At 54.1% G+C, this 26,921-nt stretch overlaps 1 protein-coding gene across 8 annotated transcripts in view; it reads left to right on the plus strand.

The window, feature by feature from the left end:
- The window catches only part of PLXNA1 (plexin A1), a 253,854-nt gene that overhangs the window by 25,398 nt on the left and 201,535 nt on the right, over positions 1-26,921 (plus strand). For all 8 annotated transcript variants that reach the window (XM_067544295.1, XM_067544297.1, XM_067544301.1 and 5 more), the window contains exons 2-3: positions 1,600-2,948; positions 22,565-22,747. In XM_067544295.1, the coding sequence (XP_067400396.1) occupies positions 1,776-2,948; positions 22,565-22,747 (1,356 nt within the window). In that variant the 5' untranslated portion in view covers positions 1,600-1,775. The remainder of the gene's footprint in view (positions 1-1,599; positions 2,949-22,564; positions 22,748-26,921) is intronic.

Raw genomic sequence — 26,921 nt, forward strand, 5'->3', positions numbered from 1 at the left:
GTGCTGTGTGAGCAGGTGGGGGAGAAGGGCGCTGTGGCGTTTTTGAGCCTCTCTGTTCGGGAGGGGGCTGCTTTGCGGGGTGGTGGGTATAAAATGCACAGCTCCCACAGTGAGGGGCAGGGCGCCAGGCCATCGGTGGGTTGTTTTCCTGTGTGGGGCTCATGCTGGCGCAAGGGACTGGGCAATGGAAATCCTCTGTATACCTACAGCCAGGGCAGGCCTCCCTCAGGCCTTTGTCTTGTTCTCCGGGTGTTAGACCCATGGCCCATTCAGTCCTTGGCTTCTCTGCTGAGGTTGCCAAGAAGGGGGCGAGTTTGGTGTTGGTCAGGAGGGTGGGTTTTGTGAGGTGTCCCCACCTGTCTCCTAGGGCTCGGGCAGACTTGCCAGCTTGTTTCATGTGGGCCTCTTCGCAGCCTTCAGAGGGTAGCAGCTGTCCGTCAGCATTGACTAGGGCTGGCTTTGAACTGGGGGCTTTGAGGGAGGTCTCTGTACTCTGTACCTGAGCCATCGCATCCCCCAGTCAGGCAGCTAGTTTAGATGAGATGTGAGCAGCTGGCTTTACAGAGGAATCATGTGCAGTTTCCTCATGGCTCCTGAGCAGTGAACAAACTGCCACCAGGACCAGATTTTAAAACCCCTCTGAAATGGGCCCAGCAGAGCTGCCGGAGGCCAAGGTGCGTGTAGCTCTATTGTTCGGCCCCAACAAATGCTGCTGTGCATGGCTGGCACGAACGGCACATGCCAGCTCCCTCCCAGGGAGGCACTTGTGTTAGCCATTCGAGAGTGACCCATGAGCCTGCTGCCTGCCATGCATGTGTCAAGATGCTGCATGCTTGCTCTGGCAGCTGAAAGGATGGGAGCATTTACACTCGTTCCCCCCAGCTGTGGGCTGGCCTGTGACTCCAGGGCCTGTAGGAAAGCCAGGCTGATTCTCAGGGCTAGTGATGCTGAGGCTGATTCTCCCCCCCCCACCCCTCCCCTCTCCTTGGAACTGAGTGCTTGACAGCACCCAAGAGCAACCTTCCCATGTCTGCTAGGGGGCGTCAGAACATAGACAGGCTCCTTAGGGAGCTGCAGTCTGCCCCGGCGTGCTTGGGGAGATGGTGGTTGTGAGGTGGGCCAGCAAGCATCTGGGTGGAGAAGCAAAGCGGCCGTGGATCCCTGGAGGCTTGCTGGGATGGTTTTGGGCGGCGTTGTGCTAATCTGCTCTCGGCACGTCTCCCTTCGGATGGGAAGCTGTGGTCCCTGTGCCAGGAGTGCACCTGTTCTCTCTGCTGCTGGGGCAGGGGGTGGGGTGGAAGGTGGTCCCGAATGTGGCCTTCTGTGATGCTGTCCCCCCCCCCATTTGTGTGTGGCTGTTGGGGGAGGAGAGTAATGTTCTGGAGGAGACGGATGGAAGGGGCATTGCATCTCCTGTGCATGGCACCGGAAGCCGGCCAAACCCCCAGCGAGGTGTGAGAAACCAAGGCCCCAGAAATGGAGAGTGGCTAGTAGGTGGGGGGTGGTGGTGGTGATGAGCCGTTATAAAGGAAGAGGCTGAATGTTCTAGTTTGAGCTGCAGGAGGACTTGACTAATCCTGTTCTTGTCTTTCCCTCTAGGGCTGACCAGGCTGCCAATGCCCATGATGCCCTGAATGTGGAGCCTCGCAGAAGCAGGAGAGACCTTGGCCCACTAATCCCCCACCCCTCTCCCCATCCCTTTCTTTTTGAGTTGGCTTCTATTTATTTTGTGGCTGGGTTTGTGTGCTGCCCTGGTCGGATGTGACACTGCTGCAATGTGGCTCCTTCGGCTCAAACGGCACTTGTCCGTTAACATCTGGACTCTGCTACTTTTGGGGAGCGCCTGGCTTCCACTGGCGGAGGGCACCCCTATGTCCCCCTTTAGGACTTTCTCTGTCACAGACTGGAGCTTGACGCATCTCGTGGTCCACAACAAAACTGGGGAGGTCTACGTGGGCGCTGTGAACCGGATCTACAAGCTCTCCAACAACCTGACGCTGTTGCGTGCCCATGTGACAGGGCCAGTGGATGACAATGAGAAGTGCTATCCGCCACCCAGCGTCCAGTCCTGCCCCCATGGGCTGGTCACCACCAACAACGTCAACAAACTGCTACTGGTGGACTACTCAGAGAACCGGCTGATTGCCTGTGGCAGCGCCTCCCAGGGCATCTGCCAGTTCCTACGCTTGGATGACCTCTTCAAGCTGGGGGAGCCCCACCACCGCAAGGAGCACTACCTTTCCAGTGTCAATGAGTCTGGCACCATGTCGGGTGTCATCATTGAGGTGCATAACGGACACAACAAGCTCTTCATCGGGACGCCTATCGACGGGAAGTCCGAGTACTTCCCCACTCTCTCCAGCCGCAAGCTGATGGCCAATGAGGAGAATGCGGAGATGTTTGGCTTCGTCTACCAGGATGAGTTTGTCTCCTCTCAGCTTAAGATCCCCTCGGACACACTCTCCAAGTTCCCCACTTTTGACATTTACTACATCTATAGCTTCAGCAGTGAGCAGTTCGTCTACTACCTGACCTTGCAGCTGGACACCCAGCTCACCTCACCCGACTCCACTGGGGAGCAGTTCTTCACCTCCAAGATCGTCCGCCTCTGTGTGGACGACCCCAAGTTCTATTCCTACGTGGAGTTCCCTATCGGCTGCATGCGGGACGGCGTTGAGTACCGCCTGATACAGGACGCATACCTCAGCAAGCCCGGAAAGGCACTTGCCAAACAGCTGGGCATCTCGGAGCAGGAAGACATCCTCTTCACTGTTTTCTCCCAGGGTCAGAAGAACAGGGTCAAGCCACCCAAGGAGTCCGTCCTTTGCCTCTTTACTCTGAAGAAGATCAAAGACAAGATCAAGGAGCGCATCCAGTCTTGCTACCGAGGGGAGGGAAAGCTGTCACTTCCCTGGCTCTTGAACAAGGAATTGGGCTGCATCAACTCGGTAAGTGCCTGCTTAGCTGTAGCTGAGGTGGGCTGCATTCGGGCCCTGTGGGTCCGCTCCTCTTGTGGACACCTGGCTGGGCAGCTGCCTGCCTAGATGGGCTGCTTGTATGTTGTGAGAACTATGGCCAACGGGATGGGGAGCGGAGCGCAGGCTGAGGCAGGGTGTCCGGGAGTATCCTGTGCTGAGTGTGGAGCATGAGGTCATGGCTCGGGACAGCCATCTGGGTTTTGGTTTAACCTGGTATTTACCAGTGATGCCTGGCCTGAATCAAATGGCCCCATACTGATTTAGAAACCCAACACGTTTGTTGATCCAGCCTTGTGTAGTAAATGCTGCTCCCATGGGTGGTATAGTGGGCCAGCCTCTATTCCATCCTGGTTCCACAGCCCACTGGGGATATCAGCTTGTGGCTCCTTCATGGAGCTGTGAGCACGGGCGTGGTTCTCTCCTCTCCCTGACACCTGCCCCTTCCGCTGCCTGAGGGAGACCCTGGTGCACATCTCTTTGGAGCGTGCCAGGTTGCGGCCCCTTTTCCGGCTCCTCTAGAACCTTCTCCTCGGGTTCTGGCTGCACTTCTCCCCACACCTTCTGAAATATGCACACCCCGTCTGTGGCCCCATGAAGTCGCGAGATCCCCTTGTCAGCCTCGTCCTAGCGCTGGCCAAGGTAGCCATCTATAACACCAAGGAGAGGATGTTGGTGGAGGGGATGCTCTGCGACTGTAGGGCCTATTCCCGTTCCTCCCTCCATTTACGTATCCAGGCAGAGTTCCTCTGGGCTGCATCTGCTGGCTCCCTAGACACCTCTGAGGAGCAGTGGGCGCTGTCTGGGGTTCTCTGCTCGGTGTCCCCTTCAGGTTCCCTACGTTCGACCCTTTGAACCCCACACCAGTTCCTGTTTTCTCATTAGTTGTCCTCTGTGCTTTGAGTCTGGGGCTCTATAGCTCCTCCCCTTAGGCTGGGGAAGGAGTCTTCAGTTGCCCGCCCATTTCCCGGCAACCAATAGGAGCATTACACTAGTAATGTAGAAGTGTATAATGCTGCAGGGAAGGAGGGCAGGAACAGCACCAGAAGTGCCTGAAAGCACCCAGAAGCCTTTTGGTGTTACTGGTTTGGTACCCACCAGATCCTTAGGTAGGAGGGTGCATGGGGATCTCGTTCTCTTCCTTGCCCCATTGCTTCCCAGTGCCATGCTGGCTCTGGCAGTCCAGGCTCCTGCTGGGATGGTTGGGCCGGGGTTCATAATGATACATCATGCATGGTCTGGGGCCCCTGCTAGCAATGCTGAACCTTCTCCAGTTTTGCGAAGAGTGTAACACGCACCCCATGGCCCAAGGACAGTGCAGTGCAATTCCTGGCTGCGTATGGTACATGGAACAGCGGACTCTGCTGCAGTGAGGGGTTGGGAAGGCAGGGATGGTGCTGGGTAGGTGCAAACAATAACTATTCCCCTCTTTGCCTTTTTCAGTATTGCCAGAGTTGATTCCTTCCTTGGAGTGGTGTGGCGGGAGCGGGGCAGCTAATCTCCTTGCAGATCAGACTAATAGCGTGCTTCAGAGAACTGGTAACTGGCCACGGTTGCCGTTTGCAAGGGGCTCTCCTGCTGAGTCGCAGCCATCTCCACTCAGCGCTGGCATTGACCAGTGTGAAAGGAGCTGCCTTTGTCTTGGAGGGCAGGCTGCACTCCCTTTTGGGATGGTCAGAGAGAGCCTCCAAAGCAGCTGCTCGTGACTGAACGCAGGGGTGGGGAAGGCAGAGTCCGAGGGCAGGCAGCAGCCTCGGGGACTGCACAGTTTCATCCAGCATTGAGCTCCGAGGCTCCTGAAGTTCCTGTGGCCCACTCCCTGGCCCTTATTCATTCATTTGTTCACCAGCTGCATGCCTGGTAGCATGAGTTGGTGGGAAGGGAGTGTGAGCTTGTCTGACCCCTTAACTGCTGCCCTCAAGCTCCCTTTAACAGCCGGTCACTCCAGGGTCAGCACCTTCACACCCGACCCAGGGGGCTTGGGTTCAGACATGCTCTGCTCCTTCTGGGAAGTGATCATTCCTGTGAGCGGCTGGTTATGTGCAAGAGGCTGGGTCAGACAGCCAGAGACCCTGGGCCCTCGCTGCAGGACAGCCTTGCCCTTGGCAGCCTCGGAGAGACATGACCTGCCTCTGACATTTGACACCCTCTCCTCTCCATGATCTTCCAAGTACCTGGAGCACGGGTGGCCCATTCAGTCTTTGTCAAGCCGCTCTGCTTCCTCCTGTCCTTGCGCCCTGTTCTCCTCCTCCCCCACCAGGCTATAGGCGTGTCCCTGAAGGAAGACTTTCTAGGCTGGCTGCTCCTTACCTGGTCAGACCTGTTCCCTTGGTTGCTGGGTCCTGGAAAATCTTCCTGTGCTGTCTTTTTGGCAGCTCATTCATTCCTGTGTGTGCTCGGAGGATCTGCTGACAGTGGGAGCAAGCCAGCTCCTGTGTGGGTCCCACAGTGACAGTTCCCTAGTTCCAGCCTGGACAGTTTCCAAAAGGATCTGCCAAGATCCCGCTTGGAATTTGTCTGGCGGTAGAGCTCCTTCTAGAGCGGCCCTGGGCCTGGGGGTTGGGGAGCGTGGCCCCTGCAGCTGGGCCCGCTGGCCTGTCTCTCTCCATCCTCGGGTCAGCGTGCAGCGAGGCAGCACAGAGGGGGAACGTCCAGGTGCAGTGATGCACCAAACACACCTGGGATTCTCATTCCCCTGCACGCTGGGCTGCCAGGCCGTGGGCGGTATCCAGAGCCTTGGGAGTGGGTGCCTCCACCACCTCCATCTAGGGCACAGGACTGGGGAAGGGCAGGGTGTGGGGCAGCTTCGTGTGTGAAACATTAAACGTGTCTGAGGCTGAAGGCAGTTAGTAGCAAACCATTGCCTCTGGGGATGTGGGCACATGCCAGGGCTGGGATCCCTGGGCTGCCATTTCCCAATCCAGGGAAAGTCTCTTGCCTGTCCCAAGGGAAGCATTTCCCACAGGCCGTTGCTAACACACAAACGCAGCTGCCGGTTTATTGCCCTGTTTTGCTGCATGAAGTCTGTGGCGAGGGGGTGCCCAGCCTGCTTGGTTTATGAACTATTGCCAGCTTCTTTTCCAGATGATATTATAAAATATAAATGGGCGCAGGGAGGCTATTTCAGCTCCTCCGAATGATGGGAGTGTAATATATCCAGGCCTCTCAAAACTGGCGTGGCATGCGCAGTCTCTCACAGCCTGGGTTAAAGGCTGTGGGCCAGACCTTCAAGGGGGCAAATCAGCCGAGCTCCATTGAAATCGATGTAGCTATACCAGTTTACTCCAGCTGAGGATCCGGCTCACTGGACTAATACGGCCCTGCCGTATGCGGGTGTAGTTACTATTGACTTCAGTGGGTGATAACACCTGCATACGCCAGGGCTGAATTTAGCCCGTCGGCGCTAGCGTGGTGCAGTGGTTTAATGCTCCAGCCTCTCTTTTGAGGACTGGCCTTCCTGACTTGATCACCATGAAATGATTCTGTTCTCAAGCTAGCCCAGGGTGGGTGAGTGGTCAAATAACGCAAACTGGCATGATGGCTTTCCCTGAGCAAGGAAACCCAGCTCCGGGCTAAGCAGGGGCACCTGCCGGTTAGGACAGTGGGGCGTGGGCAGAGTGATGGTGGGGCCCAGCCTGGAACAGCAGGGGGCTGCAGGCTAGCATTAGGTGGGTTGACAGAGGTGGGTTTGGGGATAGCAGGGGGGTGCAGAGCTGTATGTGGGGAGTTTGTGCTGCTGTTTCTTGCTGTGGCCAGCATAGCCTGGGCCTCTCTGTCCTGTGCCCTGAGTTCTCCTAGAGCAGCCCGTGTGCCTCCCTCATGCTGGACCCTCTGTGAAATTTGTCTTTTCCGAGCCGTTGTGCTGTGCTCAGAAAGCCCATGGACGAGCGTCTTGCGGGGCCCTTCTCCCAAGGAGCTTCGCTGTTAGCTACTGATTGCGGGTGTGTCAGGGGGCTAAATAGTTCAGGAGGAGCCTCTAATAGTCCCTCAGCCCCCCATAGTGCCACTCCGTGGAGCATGGCCATTGGAGCCCCTTGCATAGCCAGCCACAGGGCATCTGTCCAAGTTGAATGTCCCTTCTGGTTGGGGCACTGGGGAGTGCAGCAGGAGCAATGCCTGGATGAGGGTCTCACCTTGGTTGAGGGTTCAGAAGGAGTAACAGGGGAGAAGGCTTTTCTTTTCCTGCAGTTTTTCAGGTGCCCTTTTGCAGGTCACAGTCACTACAGGGATGGGGGGCTGTCCTCTGGGAGCACGTGCCTTAACTGCAGCCTCCTGGAGTGCATAGACATCCATGTGGAATTGTCCCAGGCAGTCCCTCCTTTGTCCTCTCCGGAGCGGAGGGAGACAGCTAACAGCTGCCTGACAAAGCAAAGGGTTTGCTGTCAAGAGCGCTGGGCTCACAAATCTGATTTTGGCTTCAAACTAATTCAATTCTGGTGGAAAATGATGAAATCGTTACATTGCTGCCTGCTGGGTCACCCAACTGCTGACTCCGGAGCAGAACTGCCTCCCTCCCTTTCTGGCTCTGTCTCTCGCTCTCTCTTTGCTGCCCTTGGCGTGCACAACTCCCTTGGGTCCCAGCTGTGGCTCAGAGCAGTTCTTCTGTTCCCTTTGGGCTTTTCCTAAGCAAGGTGCTGAACGAGAGAGAGAAGTATAAGGAAGGGACTGTCACCTTGTCCCTGAGCTGCTTCTGGTGGTGGTAGTGGTGGGAGGGGGGGTCGTGCCACTCAGCCAAAGGGGTTGATGATAAGTGTAGCCAGGTCTCCTGCTGGATTGGCACAGGGTGGCAGCTTTGATATATGAAATGAGCTGTGCTGAGGCTGTTCTGAGCATCAGGGACTTCAGCCTGGATTGGTGGGGTGGAGGGCTGTGTGCAGAGCCTGATGATTAGCATTATTCTTCTGAATCCAGACGGACTATTCCCCTGGAGTTTCCTGATCTCTTGGGGAGCATAAGTGGATCCTGGGGTGCTTAGTGGCCCCTCAAGGAGGCTGAGCAAAGTTTGTCATGCAGGCAAGGCTTCAAACTGCAGCTGCCCTTGGTCTCCTTCTGGGCAGCCTCAGAAGAACAAGCACAGGGCAAATGGGACATGGGTGCTGAGCTCCCCTCTCCCCTCCTGTCCTGTGCCAGTATAGGGTGAGGAAGGGCAGCATGTGTGTTTGTGCTGCTCACATTGGGGCTGCCTCCCTTTTGCAGATTACTAATTCCCTGCTAACCCAGGCTGAAAAGCAGCTCTTTGAAACATTAAGGTGGTTGTTCGTGGGTGCCTGGTGTCTGTCTTTCTCTCCATCCCACCCTCTCTTTTCCAACCTCTCCCTTTCACTCCTTTTCTTGCACGGCACAGCTAACAAAGTGAGAGGGAAGGAGCAAAGAATAAACAAGCAGCAATGCATCCGTTTGCTCACAAAGGTAACAACCACACAAGAAAACCAGTCTGGCTGGAAATGGAGCCACAGAATCCATTCTTGCCAGTTACGCTCCCTGGTCAGTGTGTGTTGTTACAATTCCCTCTGCTCTGTCCAAGACAGCACTTGCAGACCCACCATCCTTTCATTAGCATTGGCAGGCAGGGTTTGATTCCCTTTATTCTCAGGAAAGCTCAGTGTACTGATGATGTCTAGATTTTGGTGCAGTCCCAGTGGGGTGACTTGTCTGAGCTGACAGTAGGTTAGGGGGTTCAATTAGAGGCCCTCTCCCACCCCTTTCCAGCCCTGGGGAAGATATAGCCCTGGGGGTTGGGAAAAGTGTAACCAATTTCTGTGTCCTTTTAGTGGTGAGGGAGTTGGCTAATTGTTACTCCAGCCGGGCCTCCATGAGTAGCTAGGGCACAAGGCACTGCTGGCAGTCGTACGCAATTGGTTCTCCCAGTGTTACTACAGTGCATGGTCACTGGGCGTGAGCTCCTGCAGGAAATCAGTCGGGGGCATGTACGTGATGTGCTCACCATGGTGGGAGAAACCTGGCTGCTCAGGCACTGAGATTAGGATGTGAATTCATGAGGGTTTCACATAAAGCATGGAGGTGGTAGCTGCTGCCTTACATTGCACTTACTATGCTAGAGCGAGCCCATGAGGATTGTCTCTCTGCTTGGTACTGTGCCGGCCTTTTGGGGCAGGAGAAATTCCCTCCCATGGTTTGCTTTTGCAAGCCAAGCACAGGAGGGGGCAAAACAGAAGAAGATGCTGCCAGATCTCCAACCAAGCCCGCAGTGCCACACTCCCCGATAGGAACACCCAAACCAGATCCGTGTGTGGGCTGTGGCAGCTGATTAATGGCTGCACAGCAACACTACAGGCTGGTCAGGAAGCAAAGGATCGTGTCTCTAGCTGATGCTGTGGAGTGGTTTTCTAAGGAAGCTGAATGTAGTTGCCCAGGTTGGAAGCTGCTCATGACGTTGGGGTTAATGTCTGATTGGTGTGAAAAGTGTCCTAGGAGCTCTGCTGGCTCCTGGTCAGGATTTCTGGTTTAAAGTCTCAGCTGGAAGGCAGAAGAGCCAGGCAGGCAGGGGGAATTTCCCTGCATTGGAAGGCCCTGTCAATCAAGATTAATCTCCTGACAGTGGACAGAGTGGGGGAAGGGCAGTCTCATGATGACCCTCACCCCCTTCCTTTGAGAGCGCCAGGCAGCTTTGTTAGGATTCCATTCATGGTGTGCTCTGGACTCTCCTGAACGGACTCAGCTGATGACATTTAATACAGCATGGTTCAGAAGACAAAGGTGAAAGGAACTGTGGCTTTTGGCTATGCTGCCCTGTTTCTCCCCCCAGCCTAGTTCCCAGGGCACCGGGCCACAGCCTCCCCAATGCAGCATCACTCTTGTGTTTTGTTTCCAGCTGCTGCGGCAGCAGCATGAACTTTTGAGTATCTAATCCCCAAGTGGCGCATGCTGCGGGCCATCGCGGAGTCCACGCTGGAGCCAGGAGGAGAGACGGCCAGACTTGGCTGAGCACTCGGAAGATGTTAGCGATTCCTCCCCGGCGATGAAGAGCTGAGCAAGCCTGGCTGGGGAACTAATTCCATCCTGTCTGTTTCTTTCTCTCCCTGGCTGGGACCAGGAATTCATCATCTGGAGCGGGATACTTCATTGAGTAGGCTCCAAGGGTCGCAGCATAGCCAGCTAAGGCTGCCCACGGCTGCTCTTCTTCTGTTACCTCTGTAGGGCCTGGGGAAGGCCAGCAGCAGCACCTGCTACAAAGGGAGGGGTGGTTCAGTCCAGACTCTGCAGGCGGAGTTTAAAAATGCAATCCAATAATGGCAGTGATTCACTAAGGACCTGCATGACTCTGCTAAATGGGCACTAGTCAGAGCTCAGTTAGAGTGCCGGCTAACCCCTTCAGTACCAGATGAGAACTCAGAGGCTCCCTTGGTCCCACATGTCTGAATGTTCTGCTTCCCCATTCTTCAAGGCAAACTGCTGTGGGGCCAGGGGTAAGTTTGGTTCTGGTATTTAGACTTTTGTTGTCCACATGTTGGTGGAATTTGATCACCTCACTGCCCAACATATCTTTAGAGCACCGCTCCAACATGTCTGCAGATGGCGGCAAGCCCCGTTCAGCAGAGCGTTTAACCATATGCTCGAGTCTGTTGCTGAATCAGGGCCTCGCTGACTGGTCCAGGTTCACACAAGAAGCTTGTGGCAGACCTAGGAATTGAACTCGGATTGCCTGTCTTTCAGCCCAGGACTTTAATCACCAGAGCACCCTTTCCTTGGTTGCCAGAGAAGGGGTTAATGTTGCTGCCTGACTGAAGGTCTGTTTCTCTGCACAGATCAGGTGGGGCATGGCCAGCTGCAGGGTGTGCTTTCTTCACCTCTTGCTCTCACCACAGGCATGAGACACTTCAGCAGAGAAAGATCCTGTCTAGAGTGAAGGAGTTTAGAATCCATGGCCTGTGGTAGTCCAGGCCCCTCTCTGGGCCTGCCGACAAAGGGGCGGCAGCTGGTTTTGACGATGGTGTGTTGTGATATAGAGACTAGTGCCACTTGTTCTGGGCTGTGATAAACCAAATCATCTTTCACAGGGGTCACAGAGCAGAGATCAGGCGCTAGCAACTTCCATTCACTACTAACCCGGGGGCTAAACTCAAACAGGTGACTTAGGTGTGAAAGAGCTGGAGTCCCAGTGTCCTGAACTATCCAGTCCCTGTTGCTCCATGAAAAATTTCCTCTGGCTTCTCTCTGATTCTTCTGTGCGGATTAGGTTGCCTGGGGTTTTTTCTGCATGGGATATGGGTTTCCAAGAGATCCTGCCTGGTTTCAGTCCCAGCTCCCCTTTGCCTGTGTGGCATTGCTGTGTGGTATGGCCTGTCCTGAGACTCCTATTGGTTTATGACACATGAAGTTGAGGTGGGGGGAAACGTGGCTCTAGACTGAGTGCCAACAAACTCCTCTCCTCTGATACAACCCCAAGCTGAACCTGGGCCCCCAGAAGCAATGGGCTAATGCCCTCACACTGTGTAACAGGACCTTACCCCACATGAGTCCTCCAGTATTGGCTTTTAGTTTTTGGTTTGCTATCAAATGACACCAAGGGTTTAAAGATCCCCCAGCAGACATCAGGAAAGCCAGGCACTCAATGGCAGCCAAGGGAGAACATTTATAACCTGTTAACTGGCAAATTACTGGCCAATTAATAACACTAAATGGCATGAATCTCCTCTCCTATCTTCTCCCTCATTGCTCTGGTAAGTGGGCCTGAAGGGAGGTGATGAATTGGCGCGTCAGGAAGACGGCTACTTCCTGCTCCGGCTGGTGTCCACTTCGTGTGTGTCGCTGCCTCCCACGCTCTCCCACGCAGCCTGGTTTCCTGGGGGAGTAATGGTGCCACTGAAATTTGCTAGGCCCCTCACTGTACTGTCTGGGCCTTTTTGGGGGTGGGGTGGGGTGGCGCTGGTGGAAGGTATGGGATTATCATGCTCTTGGAGATTGGATCCTCTGAATATCTTCTGGCTAGGTGCGGCTCTGCAGAGGCAGGGCCTGCTCCTCCCTCCTCCTGTCCCTGCCTAGATGTCTCTGCTGGGCCCAGGAGGGCCCTCCTCTAGGGGTGAGAGAGTTCACTCTTCCTGGTTGGTCCCTTTCCTGGCCTCTCTGCCGAAACTATCCGCTCAGGAACCGACTCTGGTGGTGGCTTCTGTGATGTCTGTCATGCTGTCTGGATAGGGGGGGCCCTGAGGTGTATTCAGGAGCTCCGATTACTCCTTTCTGCACCAGTCTCGCGTTGGGGGTGTCATGCAGGCTGGCTGGAGTGGGGGGCATTTAGTATATTGTGTGACATCAGCATGGCAGAATCATCATAATCCATGTGGGATACGCCATGTCAGGTACTGTTCGGAAGGTTGTAATAGGCTAAATAAGATGATAATACTTATGTTCATGTGTAATATGTGAAATGGAAGTGATAGACGTATTTGAGATATCTGTGTTTCAAATTGTGCTGCCTGGGCAACACCCCAGATAGGATGGCCCCAGAACAATGGCCTGCATAATGGCCCATTAAGGCATTCCCAGGTGCAAGGGGCCCAGAGGGAGAAGCCAGCATCGCCAATGAGTCACCAGAACCTGCTTACATGACTCTGGACTCCATTGGAGGCAGCCTACCTGATGAAGCATCAGGACTGTCCCATGTGACTATGGACCCCAGGCACACCGGAGGAGTCACCAGGATTGGCCCATGTGACTATGGACTCCATTTTGGGTCTTGTGACTGCCCACAGGCCACATGGCTGGAGGAGGGGGTTTATAAGATCAAGCCAGAGAAACCATTTTGTCTTTGCTCCTGTCCAGTCTGCAGACACACACCGACCTCTGGATCAATTCATCTTGCAATTGAACCGAAGGACCTAGACCCATCCAGGTACTGGATGTGAACCAGGGGGGATTATACAAGCCTGCAACTCCACATTTCTTCCAGAAACCTGATGTGTATGGACTTTTAATCATTTGTATATCTGTGATTGCTCTAATCCTCTAACATTTCTCTCACGGTTTCTTTCTTTCTTTTCACAATAAACCTTTAGTTTTAGATACTAAAGGATTGGCTGACAGTGTGCTATTTTAGGTAAGATCCAAACTTATACTGATCTGGTGCTGTGGCTGACCCCTTGAGGTCAGAGGGAACCTTTTTAGTAAAGAGCATAGAGTTCTAGTAACTGGTCTCTTTACTGGATCTAATGCTGATTTGGGAGCCTGGAGCTGAAATGCAGTGAAGGGGGCTGTGGGCATTTGTGGACTGGCTTCTTGATATCCAGTGTGGGGAAATCAGAAGCAGTTTGTGGCTGGTTGGGAAGCCGGGCTTAAGTATCACCCACCAGCGTGGGGAGAATCTGCTCTCCTTTTGCAGCCTGCCCTGACCTTGGCATTACCAGTTGGCTACCCTGGGCACGGACGGGTCACAGTGTCCACCAATCCCACTAAAAGGTGAACTGGGATCCCTCCAAGCTTGTTCTGTATTGGGGCCACTGAACATCCTGGCACTACTAATTAACCTATATATCTTCTCCCTCCCTCCCCCCACCCCCGAATGTCTCTAGCATGGTCCCTGAGAAGTGATGCCTCTCTGATTAGGGAGTGGGTTATGGTCTCCCATTGAGCTTGCTGGAAAGCAGATTGCTTCACCCTTTGCCTGCCATGCTGGCGCGAGATCTCTTGTTAACCGGAGTGCTGGGAATGTGCCTTAGTAGCTATACGAGGTAAGACAGTGGGGGAAGAAGGGGGTAATACGTCCTCATGCTTGAGGCTGTAAGCTGGTCAGCACGGTGGTCAGGAAGGAAATGTATTTGCTCCATGCAGCAGGATGCAACTGGCCATATATATATTTTCCTCTTGACTTTATCTGAAGCACCTGCCCACTAGCCATTGGCAGAGGCCGGACTTGGTGGACCATTGTCTGGATCTGTTATGGCAGCTGGCACCATACTCTTCAAATTGCTTCCCCCATCTGATTTGACCCAGCCTGGCCCAACCTTGCCATGGTGTCTGCCTCCATGTCCCTGACGAGGCAGTTTGCTGTGAGTGAGCTAATTGTCGATGTAATTATTTATTGAGGTGGTGTCGGTGTTGCTGTGGTGAGCGGGCGTGCGCTCCTCGCAGCCCCGGAGTGCAGCAGTGCAGCTGTATTTGTCGTTTCCCAGAGTTTGTTGAGACAAAGCAGAGAGGAGTAAACACCGTAAACATTTATCCTCTTGCATATTCAGCAGCAGATGAGGTTGGGAAGTTGCAAATTGGAGTGCAGAGAGCAGTGTGACATGGAGATTGCATTGGCTGTGTGGTGCTGCCAGGGCTTAAATACCTTCATTGGTTCCGCTCCAGTCCCCTGGGACTCAGGCTTTCCATTAACCCCTTTGCTGCTGTCTGCTAGGCATAGGGAAGGAAGGGGCTCTGTGCTCCTCCTCTTGGGAGAAGATGCATGGGGGAGGGGACAGGATGTTTCACTGGGAAAGAAGATACGCAGCTCTGAATTGCAGGTGGCTGAGGGGACATTGCCCTGTCAGAGCTTGGAGTCTTGGAAGCCGCTGCAGTAAGGGGGCTGAATGCACGAGCGGCCAACCTTGTGTGACTCCTAGGGCAATGACCAGATATCTCCTCCTTCCTCCTGGAACAGACTGTTCTGGCCATCTGTGCTTTTGGTGGTTTGTGGATAGATGGCTGCCAGGGTGATGTCTGGGGTGTGTTTTGGGTGGGGTGGGGCATTGGGAGCCCCCCATTGCCAGCAACATATTATAGCATCGTATAAAAGTAAATGTGTCTCCCTTGTATGTGGGGCCCCTCTTGACCCTCAGTGGCTGGGTGCGTCACAGCTCCCCTAAGAGCAAAATGTCCCAAGGAACCCCAGGTGCTCCGCTGGAGCCGAAGTCTCTGCTACTAAATTGCTCCCTTCTTTCTCCACAGTATGGATTGTTCATTAGGCCTCAGTTATTTGCTGCTTCCTCAGTGGTATCTTCCTTTGTGAGGCTGAGTTGTGTGGCACTTGCACTCCGGGCTACAGGGCTTCGGTCTCAGCCCTCAGAGAGCCGATCCATTAATGTTCAGTTGTCCCAGCCCTTACAGAGGCGAGGCTCTGCTGGGAGTGTTGGAGAGGGATGTGGCCCTTTAGCTCATCATGGTGTATCACCGGAATGATGTGTTTTCTTGCAGATGCCTTCCTGATGCTCACTGTGTGAGAATGGAAAGGAGGAGACCAGTAAGGTCTACACCCCACTTTTTGTATTGGTAGGCAAGGTCCTTGTGTGTTCAGATTGGAGTGGGCTTTCTCTCTCATGCTTCACACACACTCTCACACACACACACACACACACACACACACACACACACACACACAGCAGGATGAGAGCTTAAGTAGTGGGTAAAGCAGTCTGCCTCCAGTGAGGCCTGTGAACAAGATTTGAGGCTTTTCTAAAGGAATCTCTTGCCTGGGGAAGGGGAGATAAAGTCAGGCATGGAAAGGAGCCAACCTGTGACTGTGTCCTAAACCCGGCACCCCAGCTAGAAGAAGTGAGAGTTGCTAAGCAAGCAAACGGAACTGCATCTGTGATCGTCTTTGCAGGACTGGATCAAGTCCACTGAACTATTCCCACCTCTCTGCTGTGGTGTTAGCTGTGAACTGCAGCAGTAGTGTGAGCCAATGGCCTCCTGGTTCACCCATGAGGGCTTCTCCCACATGTTAGAGATCCTGTCCCCCATTCATGTGGTAATTTCATGCTGCAGGCACCTTGAGAAAAAGCAAGGGAAAAAAAACCCCTGACAGATAAGAAGTGAAAATGAACGGCCTTTTTAACAGTGAACTCTGTTCACGACCATCTGTGATGGCTGTTCAAAGTCCCCTCCCGGGGGTGTTAGTGAGCCGGTACGGGACTGCACACTGACCCTTGGGGTTGTCTCTTGCGAATGCATCCCCCTTGTCCCGTGCTGCATTGGTGCCGCACTCCAGCACGGGGTGACAGTCCTGGGTGAGTTGGTTTTTGAGTGGGGCTAGCTATCTGCCTCCCTTGGAGCCACTTCTCAAAGATGAGGTGCTCAGCGCTTTCCCCATATGTTATACATGCGCTGCAGGGAGTTAAAAACCCCTCTGGGACTGGAGCAGGTTCAGAGCCCATCCCTTGTCAAAACCTCCCCTTTAAACTCCAAGCTGCAGATGGAGTCTCTCCAGGCAGAACCCCCCTGTGGCCCAAATACCCCACTCCTCTCAATGCATGTCATTCAGACAGTGCCTCTTTTTTGGCAGTGTTGACTTTGTGTGCTCCATGCCTGGGTCAGCTGCTACCTGTTCTGGACTCCCTGTGAGTGCTTCACACCTGGAGACTCCCTGGGATTGGGTGTTGGGGAGGGAAATTGGTCGCTGGGATTACGGAGTGATGGCATCAGGCACGCGATGCTTGGCTCAGCCATTGCCCCACCCAGATGGGACCTTCTGGGTAACTGAGCTCACCCATGCGGATTCCCCCTCCTTCTTTCGCTGCATCTCCCAGGGCCTGGAACCCCTGGTCAGAGGCTGTTGGACCAGGGGTTGTCATGGCAACACCTCTCCTCCCACTGAGGTGAAGATAGAAGCAGATTTCATGGTTCAGAGAATTTCCCAGTTCCTGACCCCGGTTCCCTGCTGTCTTCTCCACCCTCCTGCGTCTCCTCCCCCATCCCTGTCATCTTCTCTTAGCGCCACATGGCTGGGCCTGCATCGGAGGCTGGAGGGGACATGGCACAGACATTGCATGTTAAGTGCAGAAACCTTCTGTGTCCTTCCCCTCTCCTCTTGGTGCTGTGGAAGTGAGAGACTGACATGGGGCTGTGTCAGAGCCAAGCGGGTTTGTCTCAGGGGTCCAGGATCTGGGAATGGGGCATCCTAGGGAGAAGGATAAAATGACTCCCCAGCAGGGGCGGATGTGGCAGAGATGGCGCAGGCAGAGTCCAGGCATCAGGGCTGAGGCCTATTCCTTTCCCCCTTTTCTTTGGTTATTCACAAGGTTGGTGAGTCTGGGGGAAGGTACTGGATTGGGGGCAGCCAGGGAGAGGCAGGACAAGCTTCCACCATGCACTCCCCCTTGCTGTTGTTTCAGACCTGCCCAGGACAGGCCCCTCTAGGGGAGAGAAAGGGATTTGGACTCGTTGGCTCTTTCTGTCCTGGTTTTCCTGCACAGGATATCACTGAGGGAGCCAGTTGTGAGAATGACTTTTATGGCGCAGATATCTGAGTCAATAGGAATTGGACTGAGAGCAGCATTTCTGGGCTGGCAGGCCAGCTGTCAAGGGTGACCACTTTGAATCAGCACTGACCTAGGGCTGGATTGGAACTGAAGATGAAAGGCCCCATATCCTGTTTCCAGGTCTGAGGTTGCAAGGAATGGTGCAGATCAGGAGTGCAGGGCTGTGGCATTGAGATGGGACTGAGGTTCTCCAGATTAATTTGCAGATAATTTCTTCTCTCTCTCTTGTCAGTTGTGGAACAGGTCACAGCTTGCGGTTTGGTGCTCTCCAAATGGAGTGTGAGTGAGTAACACAACCGGGCTACATCCTCTTAGCTCTGCACCAGTTCTTCCCTCCATGGGCATATGTCTTTCCCCCTCCCTTTGGAGGCCACCAGGGGAACCAGTTCCTCAGTCCCCTGCACAGGAACTGTCTGGTTCTGCTGCTCTCCCATCTTCCTGGGCAGTAGCAATAGCGCTCGGTGAAAGGAGTGCTTGGGAAAATTGCCCTACATTTGTGTCTGCCAATACCGGGCACTGGCTGAGCCACAATGGCTTTTGGCTGCTGTTTGAGCTCCCTTTTGAAAAGGCTTCTCCTGAATCTGCAAATGCAGGAGAGTGTTTAACCAACAAGGCCACTAGCTGATGCTGGCAGGGGATCTGCGGTCCAGCTGTGGTTGCCAAACCTGCTGGGACTCGGCAAGGGGGAGAAGTGGGGGGCCCAGGATTCTGTTCCCTTCCTCCCATGTGGGAGCCTTGCCTGGCTGGCCAAATGCATTGTGGGGAAGTTCAGCTTCCAGGGCTGCTGAAGACAGGAGGAGACAGACAGCGCTCCAATTGGCTGTGTTAACTCCTGTGTCCCTGAAGTGAGTGTAGTGCTGGGCTCTTAGCCCTGGAGCTTGGAGCTTGCTGCCTATGTGGGGGACAGCACTAGCCAGCAGCAAAGGCAGGCTTCTCAACCATGCTGCCTGCTCTGGAGGTAGAGAGGGGCGTTCCTCTGTTGCCTCCTCAGTCCTTGTCCTCTCTGCTATGACTGCCAGCAAGGGGACCCAGGTAGAGCCAGCAGTGTCTTATGGGTGCCTTATGTGAGGTAGCTGTTCCCGTAAAATGGGCTGAGACTCATCAAGCTCATGCCACTGGACAGACAGCAGAGAGGAATCGCTTTGGGTCACTACCATCCTGGATTGATGACCTGGAAAGAAACATTTAATCTCATCTCCCCCCGCCATCAGTCATATGAGTCAGTTTGTCCCGTGTTAACATGGTCTCATCACCTAGGCTAAGTCAGTGGGAACTGATAAAGGGACCGTGCATTATAGAAAATTCAGGGATTTCCCAAAAGGGCTGGGGGGAAGGGATAGAAGTAGCAAAGTTGAGCAGTGTGTTTCCAGTAGCCTTTAGTATGTAAAGCGAACCACTGGATAAAGGCAGTTGGCTGTTTGTCTTGGCAGATCCTTGGCTTGGGAGTGTGCGAATGGTGTTGTCACTGAGGGAAGGTCAGGGCACAGCATCAGGCAGTTCCTCTCGCTTTACAGAGTGGCCTTTTCCGTTTGATACGTTACTTGCTGGTGCTGTGGTGTTGTGCTAGCCTAGGGTGTTTCTGTGACTGCTCCCATGGTCCTGGTGGGCTCTGTATTAAATCAGGGCTATCTAGGATTGGGATGGGGGAGAGACAATGCTGTGTTAGATCTCTGGTGCCCCGGGGCAGAATTTGAACCTGAAGATGGGGAGAGCGTCTGTGGCAGGGATTTTGGAGGCTGAACTGGTCACCCTGATCAGAATTGTGTCCATAGCTAAAGGGGGCTGGCATGATGGATAGCCAGGCGCTAGGGTCCAACCCTTCAAGGTTTACTTGTTAGGACAGTTCCAGTGGAGCCAATGAAGCTTTTGTACATGCATGTACAAGGACTTTTGTTTGCTGGGCACACTGGGAAGCTCCGTGACATTGGATTGTTACAAGTGTGTGGCCTCCTTGCCAAGTTATTTGTTCTATAGCTGTTGTTGTGGAGCAGGAGGAGGGATCTCCTTGTATAGCTACTCATCCACCTGAGATGGTGAGAGATTAAGAACGGGGAGCCAGTATTGTGAACTGGATGGGCCCAAAAGCTGGTAATTGCCAGCCAGCTGTCCCCAGCTCAGCAGTGTGAGAAGACTTTTTGCTGATGGCACCATAGATGGACTATTACATTGGCCGTAGTGGCAGCTTTTTCTGCTCCCCTCTGTTGTGGATGGGCCGTGGCACTGTCCCTTCCAGATGCTGGTTTACAATGAGAAAAATAGTTCCTTAGCCACTCAAGCAAGTCCTCTAGGTGGATCAGAAACCTGTCCGTGTTCTTTCACCCTAGAGGTCAGGGTAGATTAATCCCTGTTCAGTTCCTGTCCTCCTCTTTCACTGTGTCCATTCAGCCCCACCTGATGTGTGTCACCTGTAACTGCAGGCAAAGCATGATCCAAAGCAAGCTGTTCATTGCTCCTGATGTGATGTGGGGCTACGCCTGACCTTCTCTGCACCCGGGAGCATAGACCCATAAATACACCCACTGAAAATAGCCCTCATTCATTCCTCTAGTACCTTGTCTGCACAAAGCAGTCTGTGAACTCTGTACAGGGATCACCTTCATCCACTGCTGAAATGCAGCCACCTCTGGGGCATATTGCAGCAGCAGCGTCACAGCTGTGCAGCCGCAATGCCCAGTGAAGAATGTGGTGTTTGTTGGAAGCTGCAGGGGGAATGTTCAGGGACAGAGCACAGCGTGCGCGTGCGTGCGTGCGTGTGTGTGTGACAGACAGACAGACACAGACCAGGTGGGTTGGGGGGGGAACTGGGAAAGTGAACAGGTGTGGAGATACAGAGCGCCATATCCCCCGCAGGCCTCCGTACAGATCCAAATGAAATTGTGCAACTACTCCCCAGGACCACGATTAAAGCCAGCAAGGAGAGTTCCTGAATTGGGGCACTTACGGAGGCCTGGCCTCTGCTAAAATTGTACCCCCTTGTGACACCAGGTCTGTTCCGGAAGGGATTTTAGGGATGGTGGCAGAGCTGTACCCAGAGGGCTTGTTGAAACCAGCAATGAAAGGGTTGTATTGGAAGGAGCCTTGTCTCCAGACTGAGCCAGGAGACCCTGTTGGGGAGGGTAATTAAATCTGGGAATTGCTCTTGCTTGGGTCCATATTACCTCCCAGGCTGAGTCTTTGTCTTAAACAATCCAATCCTAGGAAGGCCAGTTTTTGCCTTTATGCAGTGTTATAGTGGCAGGCCAGGTCTGCACGCACAGCTCCCTGTAGCTCTGCTGGAGCGGGGCCCTTGCTGGGGTGGGTCAGCTGTCCTGACCCTCGCGCGCGGAATTAATATTCACTCTCTTCGCTTTGGAGCTCTCTGCAGAGAGAGGCAGTGAGCCAGCCAGGCTCTGAGCTTTAATCACTGCTCCTTCACCCCACCCCGGGAGCCCAGCTCAGAGGGAGGTGGGCAGCCAACCTGGTTTGAATGCTGATGGGATTCCCCCTCCTTTCTGGCCCTTCTCTCCCCCTGATTGTGTTCGTTCTCTCTCTCTGGCTAGAAGCCTGGGCTCAGTGATGGGTTTCTAAGTGCTGCTCCAGACGTGACTCTGAGGCCGGGAGCCCCTCTGCCTCACTCTCTTCTGGGGCCTTGGCTTAGAGGTTATCAGGGAGCAGCAAGAGGCTGTCCCAGGACCAGGATTTCCAGTTCAGAGAAATCTTCCCCTCTTCCTCAGTATCAGTGTCTCCATCTCCCACCCCACAGAACAGGCTCCCCCTCCATGTTAATCTACTGCCAGGCCTCTCCGGAGGGACCTGAGCTATTAAGTCTCGACTGCAGCATGTGGCATTGGGCTGCTGGGGCTTTCTTGATCACGTTCTGTATGGAGTGTGGGGGAGAGGAGAGGAGCCTTCAGGCAGCCTGGGTGCTTGGTATAGCCTCTCTGAGGACGAGGCAGGATTAACCCTTTGGAGGGTGAGAGGAAACGCCAGGACTCACAGATCATCTACATCGTCACTCTGGGCCCGCTGCATTCATCCCCCACTCAGGCACTGCTCCTCAGACTTGCCCCAGCATCCTGGGTGTCAGCTGGGGTGGTGCTTCAAAGAGATACAGCATCCCTTGCCTTTGAGAACAAGCTGGCGGTGAGAGGCTGAGCAAATCTGCTCTGGCTGGGGAATGGGAGCAGGCAGATTCATGACTCCTCTGGAAAACTACTGGCAGACTCCTGTCCAGCCTCAGACTGAGAACTGCCAGCGTAATTGAATCCTCTGGTTGGGAGAACAGCACTAGGGGAGCTTGAGATACTGAGCAAGGGCAATGACCGTTCTCTGCAGGAGCCAGATCAGCAGTTCACCCGGGATGGCCTGCGAGTCTGGAGAGCGGCTTCCTGCAGAGGCTGGAATAGCAGGGGTAACGTAGGTTAGGATTGAGAGGCACTGGTGAAGGGGGCATCTGGTGGTGGTGGGGAGCTAGGGGCTGGAGTATGATAGATCAAGAAAGGGGGGGTGTTGAGAGAGCTGTATGTGGGAAGCCAGGCGCTGAAACAGCCGGGAGTGGTATTGACTGCCTGTCGGTGTGGGGTGGACAAAAGGCTACTGCTGGTCTTTCATCTTATCTCCTCAGTCCAGCCCTAATTACTCTTCCATGTGGCCAAGCACATCGGTGGCCAGAGGGCAGGAGTGGGATGGGAAGGGGATGTGGGATGGGGAGAGGTCCTTGCCAGGATTGCATATGAGCAGGCTCCACTGGGAGCTGTGGTGTTAGATGGTTGCTGCCCTGTGGTAAGAGACCTGGGCAGCAGGACTGGGTCTGGAGTCGGACACTATCTCCACCTGTCCGGGAGGCCCTTTTTTTTTTTTTTGCTCCTTCAGTTCTCCCCCCTGTGCCCTAGGCTGATGGGGGTCCCTCTCAGAGAGCAGAGCCTACCCGCACCACCTAGCACTCTAGGCCTCTCTGCAGACTCTGAGATTCCCACCTCTCTGGTTTTCTGGTGCCCCAGGGCTGATCAGTGAATCCGTGCCTGGTCATAACTGGAGTTAACAAGCATCTGGGTATGTCTGGTACCAGTTTACTGTGAGAGCTTCCAACTGCTTCTGAGACCCTAGCACCCTCCCTGCCTTGCCCAGAAACAATCCCTAGGAGAGGGAGGGGAAGCAGAGCTCCTCCTTATCCCCATGCCTAATTAGCAGCCTCGAAGCAATCTGAGGCAAGCCCTTTGTTGCTGCCCTGACCCCTCATTATGCCCCTAGGCGATGGGGTTTCCCCCGCCCTCCTGGGCTGCTCTGGATCTGGGGTAGTGGTAGCTGAGAGGGGCTCTCATTATTCCTCTCAGCAGCTCATCCCCCCCTTGCACACAGCAGTTTAAGCAGTGTCGATGTATTGACAAATGGCTCATCTCTCTCATTCTTCTTTGACAGCCTCTGCAGATCGATGACTATTTCTGTGGCCAGGATTTTAACCAGCCGCTGGGTGGGACAGTGACCATCGAGGGGACAGCGCTCTTTGTGGATAAGGAGGATGGCATGACCTCGGTGGCTGCCTACGACTACCGGGGACACACGGTTGTCTTTGCCGGCACGCGGAGCGGCAGGATCAAAAAGGTAGGCAGCCTGCCGGGCCGGTGTTGAGGAGGCTGGTTGGCTGGCTAGCTCCTTGGAACAGAGGCAGGATTTCAATGCTGTTTTTTGAGGCGTGAACAGTGTATCCAGGGTGGGGAGTGGCAGCATCGGCAAGGGACAGTTTCCTTTGCTCTTGTTTACCAGGCATATTTATTAAAGCAACTGTTTATGGCAGGATTATAACATGGGGAAGCTCCCGGCGCCCTCCATTCAAGGCCCCGTCAGCAGCGGGAGTGCCCTTTGCACAGTCTCTCCGAGGGTTGGGGTGTTGGGTTCTCAGCATAGCCTGGTATCGCAATGCTGGCGGTGTCCCTCCAGACCCTGCGTGCTGTTGTCACTAGATTGCTTTGCCACTGACCCGAAAGGGGCTGGGCCCGGATTTGGTGTACACTGGTGGCTCCATATCTGTGGTGCTTCGTTGGTCTCTGCCCCCTTGCCATGTGGCAGCACTGGCTTGGGTGAGCTGGGATTTCTTGGGCAAGATGAAGCTCCTTCTCTTGGCACTTCCTGGGTTCAGAAATTCCTCATCACTGTTGGCCTTAAGTCCTGAATTTGGCCCAAAGTGGTTTAAATAAGATGTAATGGAGAGGAAAAGTCCTCCAGGCAGGGTCAGTCCTCCAGGATAAATAGCCTTTGGACTAGGTTGGCGCACTCAGAAGATGAGCAGGGGATGAGCTTTTGTCTCACCATAGCACCTGTGCTGAGCCCCATCCCTGTCCCATTCGACTGGGTGATGTGGCCCCGGGGGTGGGTGGGTGTGAATGTGAGAGAGAGGTTTCTTAGACAGCGAGTATAGAATGGTGAGGTTGCTTCCCCTCTTCTCTGCCTGCATTGCTAACATCAAGCTCCCATCCCTGTGTTATGCTAGGCCCTGCTGCAGCTCCTGCCTTGGGAAAGCCGGGAAAGGGATGGTGCTGCTCCACTAGCGGGAGCTGAAGGAATTTGATAAGCTTCTGTAGAAGGGGAGCTGTCTTGGGGGCTGCAGCGCACCCAGCCTGGCTGACCTAAGCCATCTGTGGGCAAGATGTGGGGGAGACCTCTCTTCCCCAGCTACACAAAAGGCTTCTTGTTGGTGGCAATTAGCAAATAACTGCGTGCCTCTTGCTGCATCTCCACGGGGCATGGATTTCCTGTTATCATAGCAGCATTCCTATAATTATAGCTGTATATGCCCTGTGTAAACACAGTGCACATTAACTGCATCCTCCACCAGACAAAGTCATGTTGAGGGTCCTGCTACAATTCCGCTGGAGGCATAAATTGCAGGACTCAGCTAGGGCACCCTGCCCTGGTGTTCGTTCTTCCAGAGCCTGGAGACGCAGCCCTTTGGGCCTACCTACTACCTAGCCATGGGGAGCAGTGGCTTCAGTTTGGACTCCTTTTGGTGTCTTTGTTTCTAAGCTAAAATTCCTCCTTTTCTAAAATGACACTTGTATGTAGAAGCAAAGGTAGCTCCTTGGAGGCATGATGCGGTGGCGGGGTGGGAGCGCTGCATTCACCATCAGGGCGGGGAGGGGTCATTGGCATTGGGCCGTGCAGTAGTCACCTTGAAAGGCCTGAAGCCATCAGCAGCAGTTTCCTTGCAGGAATTGGCAATGTGATAGGCAGACCACAGGGTCCCTTGGGGATCAGTGTTTATATAGCCAAGTTAATGGGAATAAATTAGAGGAGTCTGCAGGCCCTCCCGCCTTCGGTGAGGTGCGGAAGTGTCAGACGAAGGGTTTTCAGGATAGTAGGGACATTACACCAGGAATACACAAGGAAGGTTGGGTGTTTTTATCTAGGGGTGTGGACTCCCAGTGTGCTGTACAAACATGAACTAGTTATTCCTCTAGCCCCACCATATCAGGAGACGGGTCTGTATCCCAATGCATTCCCCATTTTACTGACAGGGAAACTGAGGCAAAGCCAGATGCAGTGACTTGCCAAGCCCATTTAGCAGGCCAGTGGCAGAGCCAGAAGCAGAGTTCCTGGCCCCTGATCCCTTGCTGTAGCCACTAGACCCTGCTGCCTCTCTATCTGCCTGTGTACAGTATGTTGAATTTGGCCTGTGCAGGTTTCCTCTGGGCTGCTAGTCTGATCAGCTGTTTCCATTCTGGTGTGTATGGCGCAAATCCCTTCAGCCCTACAGAAGGAAGAAGCAGACTTTTGCTGAGGGGTTGATTTCTGATTCACTGGGTCGGGAATGCAGTGATTGGCTTAAGGCCAGCTTAGGACTGAGCGTGGTTAAGTCATTATGCTGGTGTCAGCCTGCACGGGGCCAGTGCTGGCAGAGGGGAGCCATCTGTGTGTGAGAGGGGCTTAGACAAAGCTGCGTGCACAGCCCTCTCTCCGGCCTTCTTGGCTTGGTTCCAGTGGAGCTGAATAGCCCCAAGGGGTCCTAGCCATCATGGCGTCATGAATGCACGTGCTGTGCTGAGCTCAGCAAGATCTCTGCCATCTCTGCTGACTGCCAAAGCCCAGCACCAAATCCAGCACCCACGTCTCTGACCCCACCCTCCTGTGCTAGCTCCTGGCAGGACAGAAACCAGGGTGCTGGATTCGAGACCCCTTTGCCAATCAGTTCTGGGATTTGAAATTACGATGAGTGTGAAACTGGCTTCTGGGTTGGAGTGGGGAGAGGCCCACGGAGACGGGATGGCTGTTGGCAAAGAGGGGAGTGTGTATGTCTGGGGGATTGGTTTCTTAGCACCTTTTTCCCCCATGATCTCATTCTTCTGGGAAGCATCAACTGGCAGCGTTCGCCCCCGTTTGGGATACAGCCATAGGTAGCCCCACGCATCTACCCCTCCTGCTCTATCTGGGATCCTTCCTCATCCCTGGTCTGATGGCATCTCTCATGAACCCCGGGTACAGAATAAACCCAAGGGAAAAAAAGGGGCCCGCGTGGAAGAGCTGTGACCCCTGCTGGTGCAGGGAGAGAGGCCAGGAGGCAGCTTTGGGCTTGTGCCCATGGTTTGGAATTGAAGGTAGAAGCCTGCAGTACTGGGGAGGGGAAGGGACTGACCCTCTGCACACATTGGACCAAATTCAAGTCCTGCTGTCAATGGGGCAGCTGCCTGCACTCCAGTGGAAGTGCACCTGTCTCCACCAGGTCTGAATCCAGCCCACTGTCTGCAGTTCCTTCTGTCAGGGAATCTCAAGGCATTTCACAAACACTGATGAATGAAGACACCTCACAAAGCTCTGCTGGGTTGGGTCAGTGTCCTTATCTCCACTTTACAGGTGGAGAAACTGAGGCGCAGGGCAGGGCCATGCCCAAAGTTGCACAGTGAGCCGGTGCCAGATCCAGGACTAGAACCTTGGAGTCCTTGCGGTTTGTCCCTCGCCCCTACAGCTAGACCACACTTCTTGTAGGATGCTCAGTGAGTGAGGCTTCCCAAAACCCTTGGCTTTCTTCATCTGCTCCGAACTCTCAATTTCCTCTTCTCTCCTTCAGTTTCCTTCCGCCTTGGCATCATCATCTCCATCAGAGGAGACATCGGGGTCGCTGGCGGCCTCTGAGTCGGCATGGATTGTGAGAGGCACCGAACGGCTTGGGCAGACTTCTGCATTACTGCCTGCTGTGGTGGCAGCTTGTCCTCCCTTCCTGATCGATAAGGGAGCTGGAGTGACTGGTGTCACATTTCCACCAGCTTCTCCTGCTATTGAATTCCAAATTGCAGGTTTTAAATAGGTCTGTGCCAGTGTGGTGCAGAGGGAGGGGAGGAAGTGTGGGAGGTGGATTCATGAAGCCACTGAGACAGTGTTATACATCTAGTTATTTATCCCTGGAACCTGATGATTGCTATTTATCTGGCAAATTTCTCCTTGAGATGCCAGGTCTCACCTGTTCTTCCTCTGTTTCCATTCCTGCATCTTATTCTACATTTTTCCCTTCCCCTCTTCCTGCAACCTCTGTGGCCCTGCTGTGCGGGTAGCTAGAGAGAGGGCCTATCAAAGGAGCCCCCCTGGATAATAGAGGCTGCAGGGCTGGGTCTAGGTGGTGCCCCAGGTTCTGCTGAGCCCTGAGATGATTTTGGAACGTCAGACCCGCAAGAGTGGCTCATGTCCATGTAGAGCAGTGGTTCTCAACCTATATACCATGTTGGCTGCATACTCAGCTTTCTGCTGTGTGGGCCGCATCCACGCTATATATGTACTATCTGTATGGCTC

Source organism: Emydura macquarii, unplaced genomic scaffold (assembly GCF_026122565.2).
Source record: "Emydura macquarii macquarii isolate MOO-44397 ecotype Brisbane River unplaced genomic scaffold, CSIRO-AGI_Emac_v2 contig_968, whole genome shotgun sequence".
NCBI classification, from domain to species: Eukaryota; Metazoa; Chordata; order Testudines; family Chelidae; genus Emydura; species Emydura macquarii.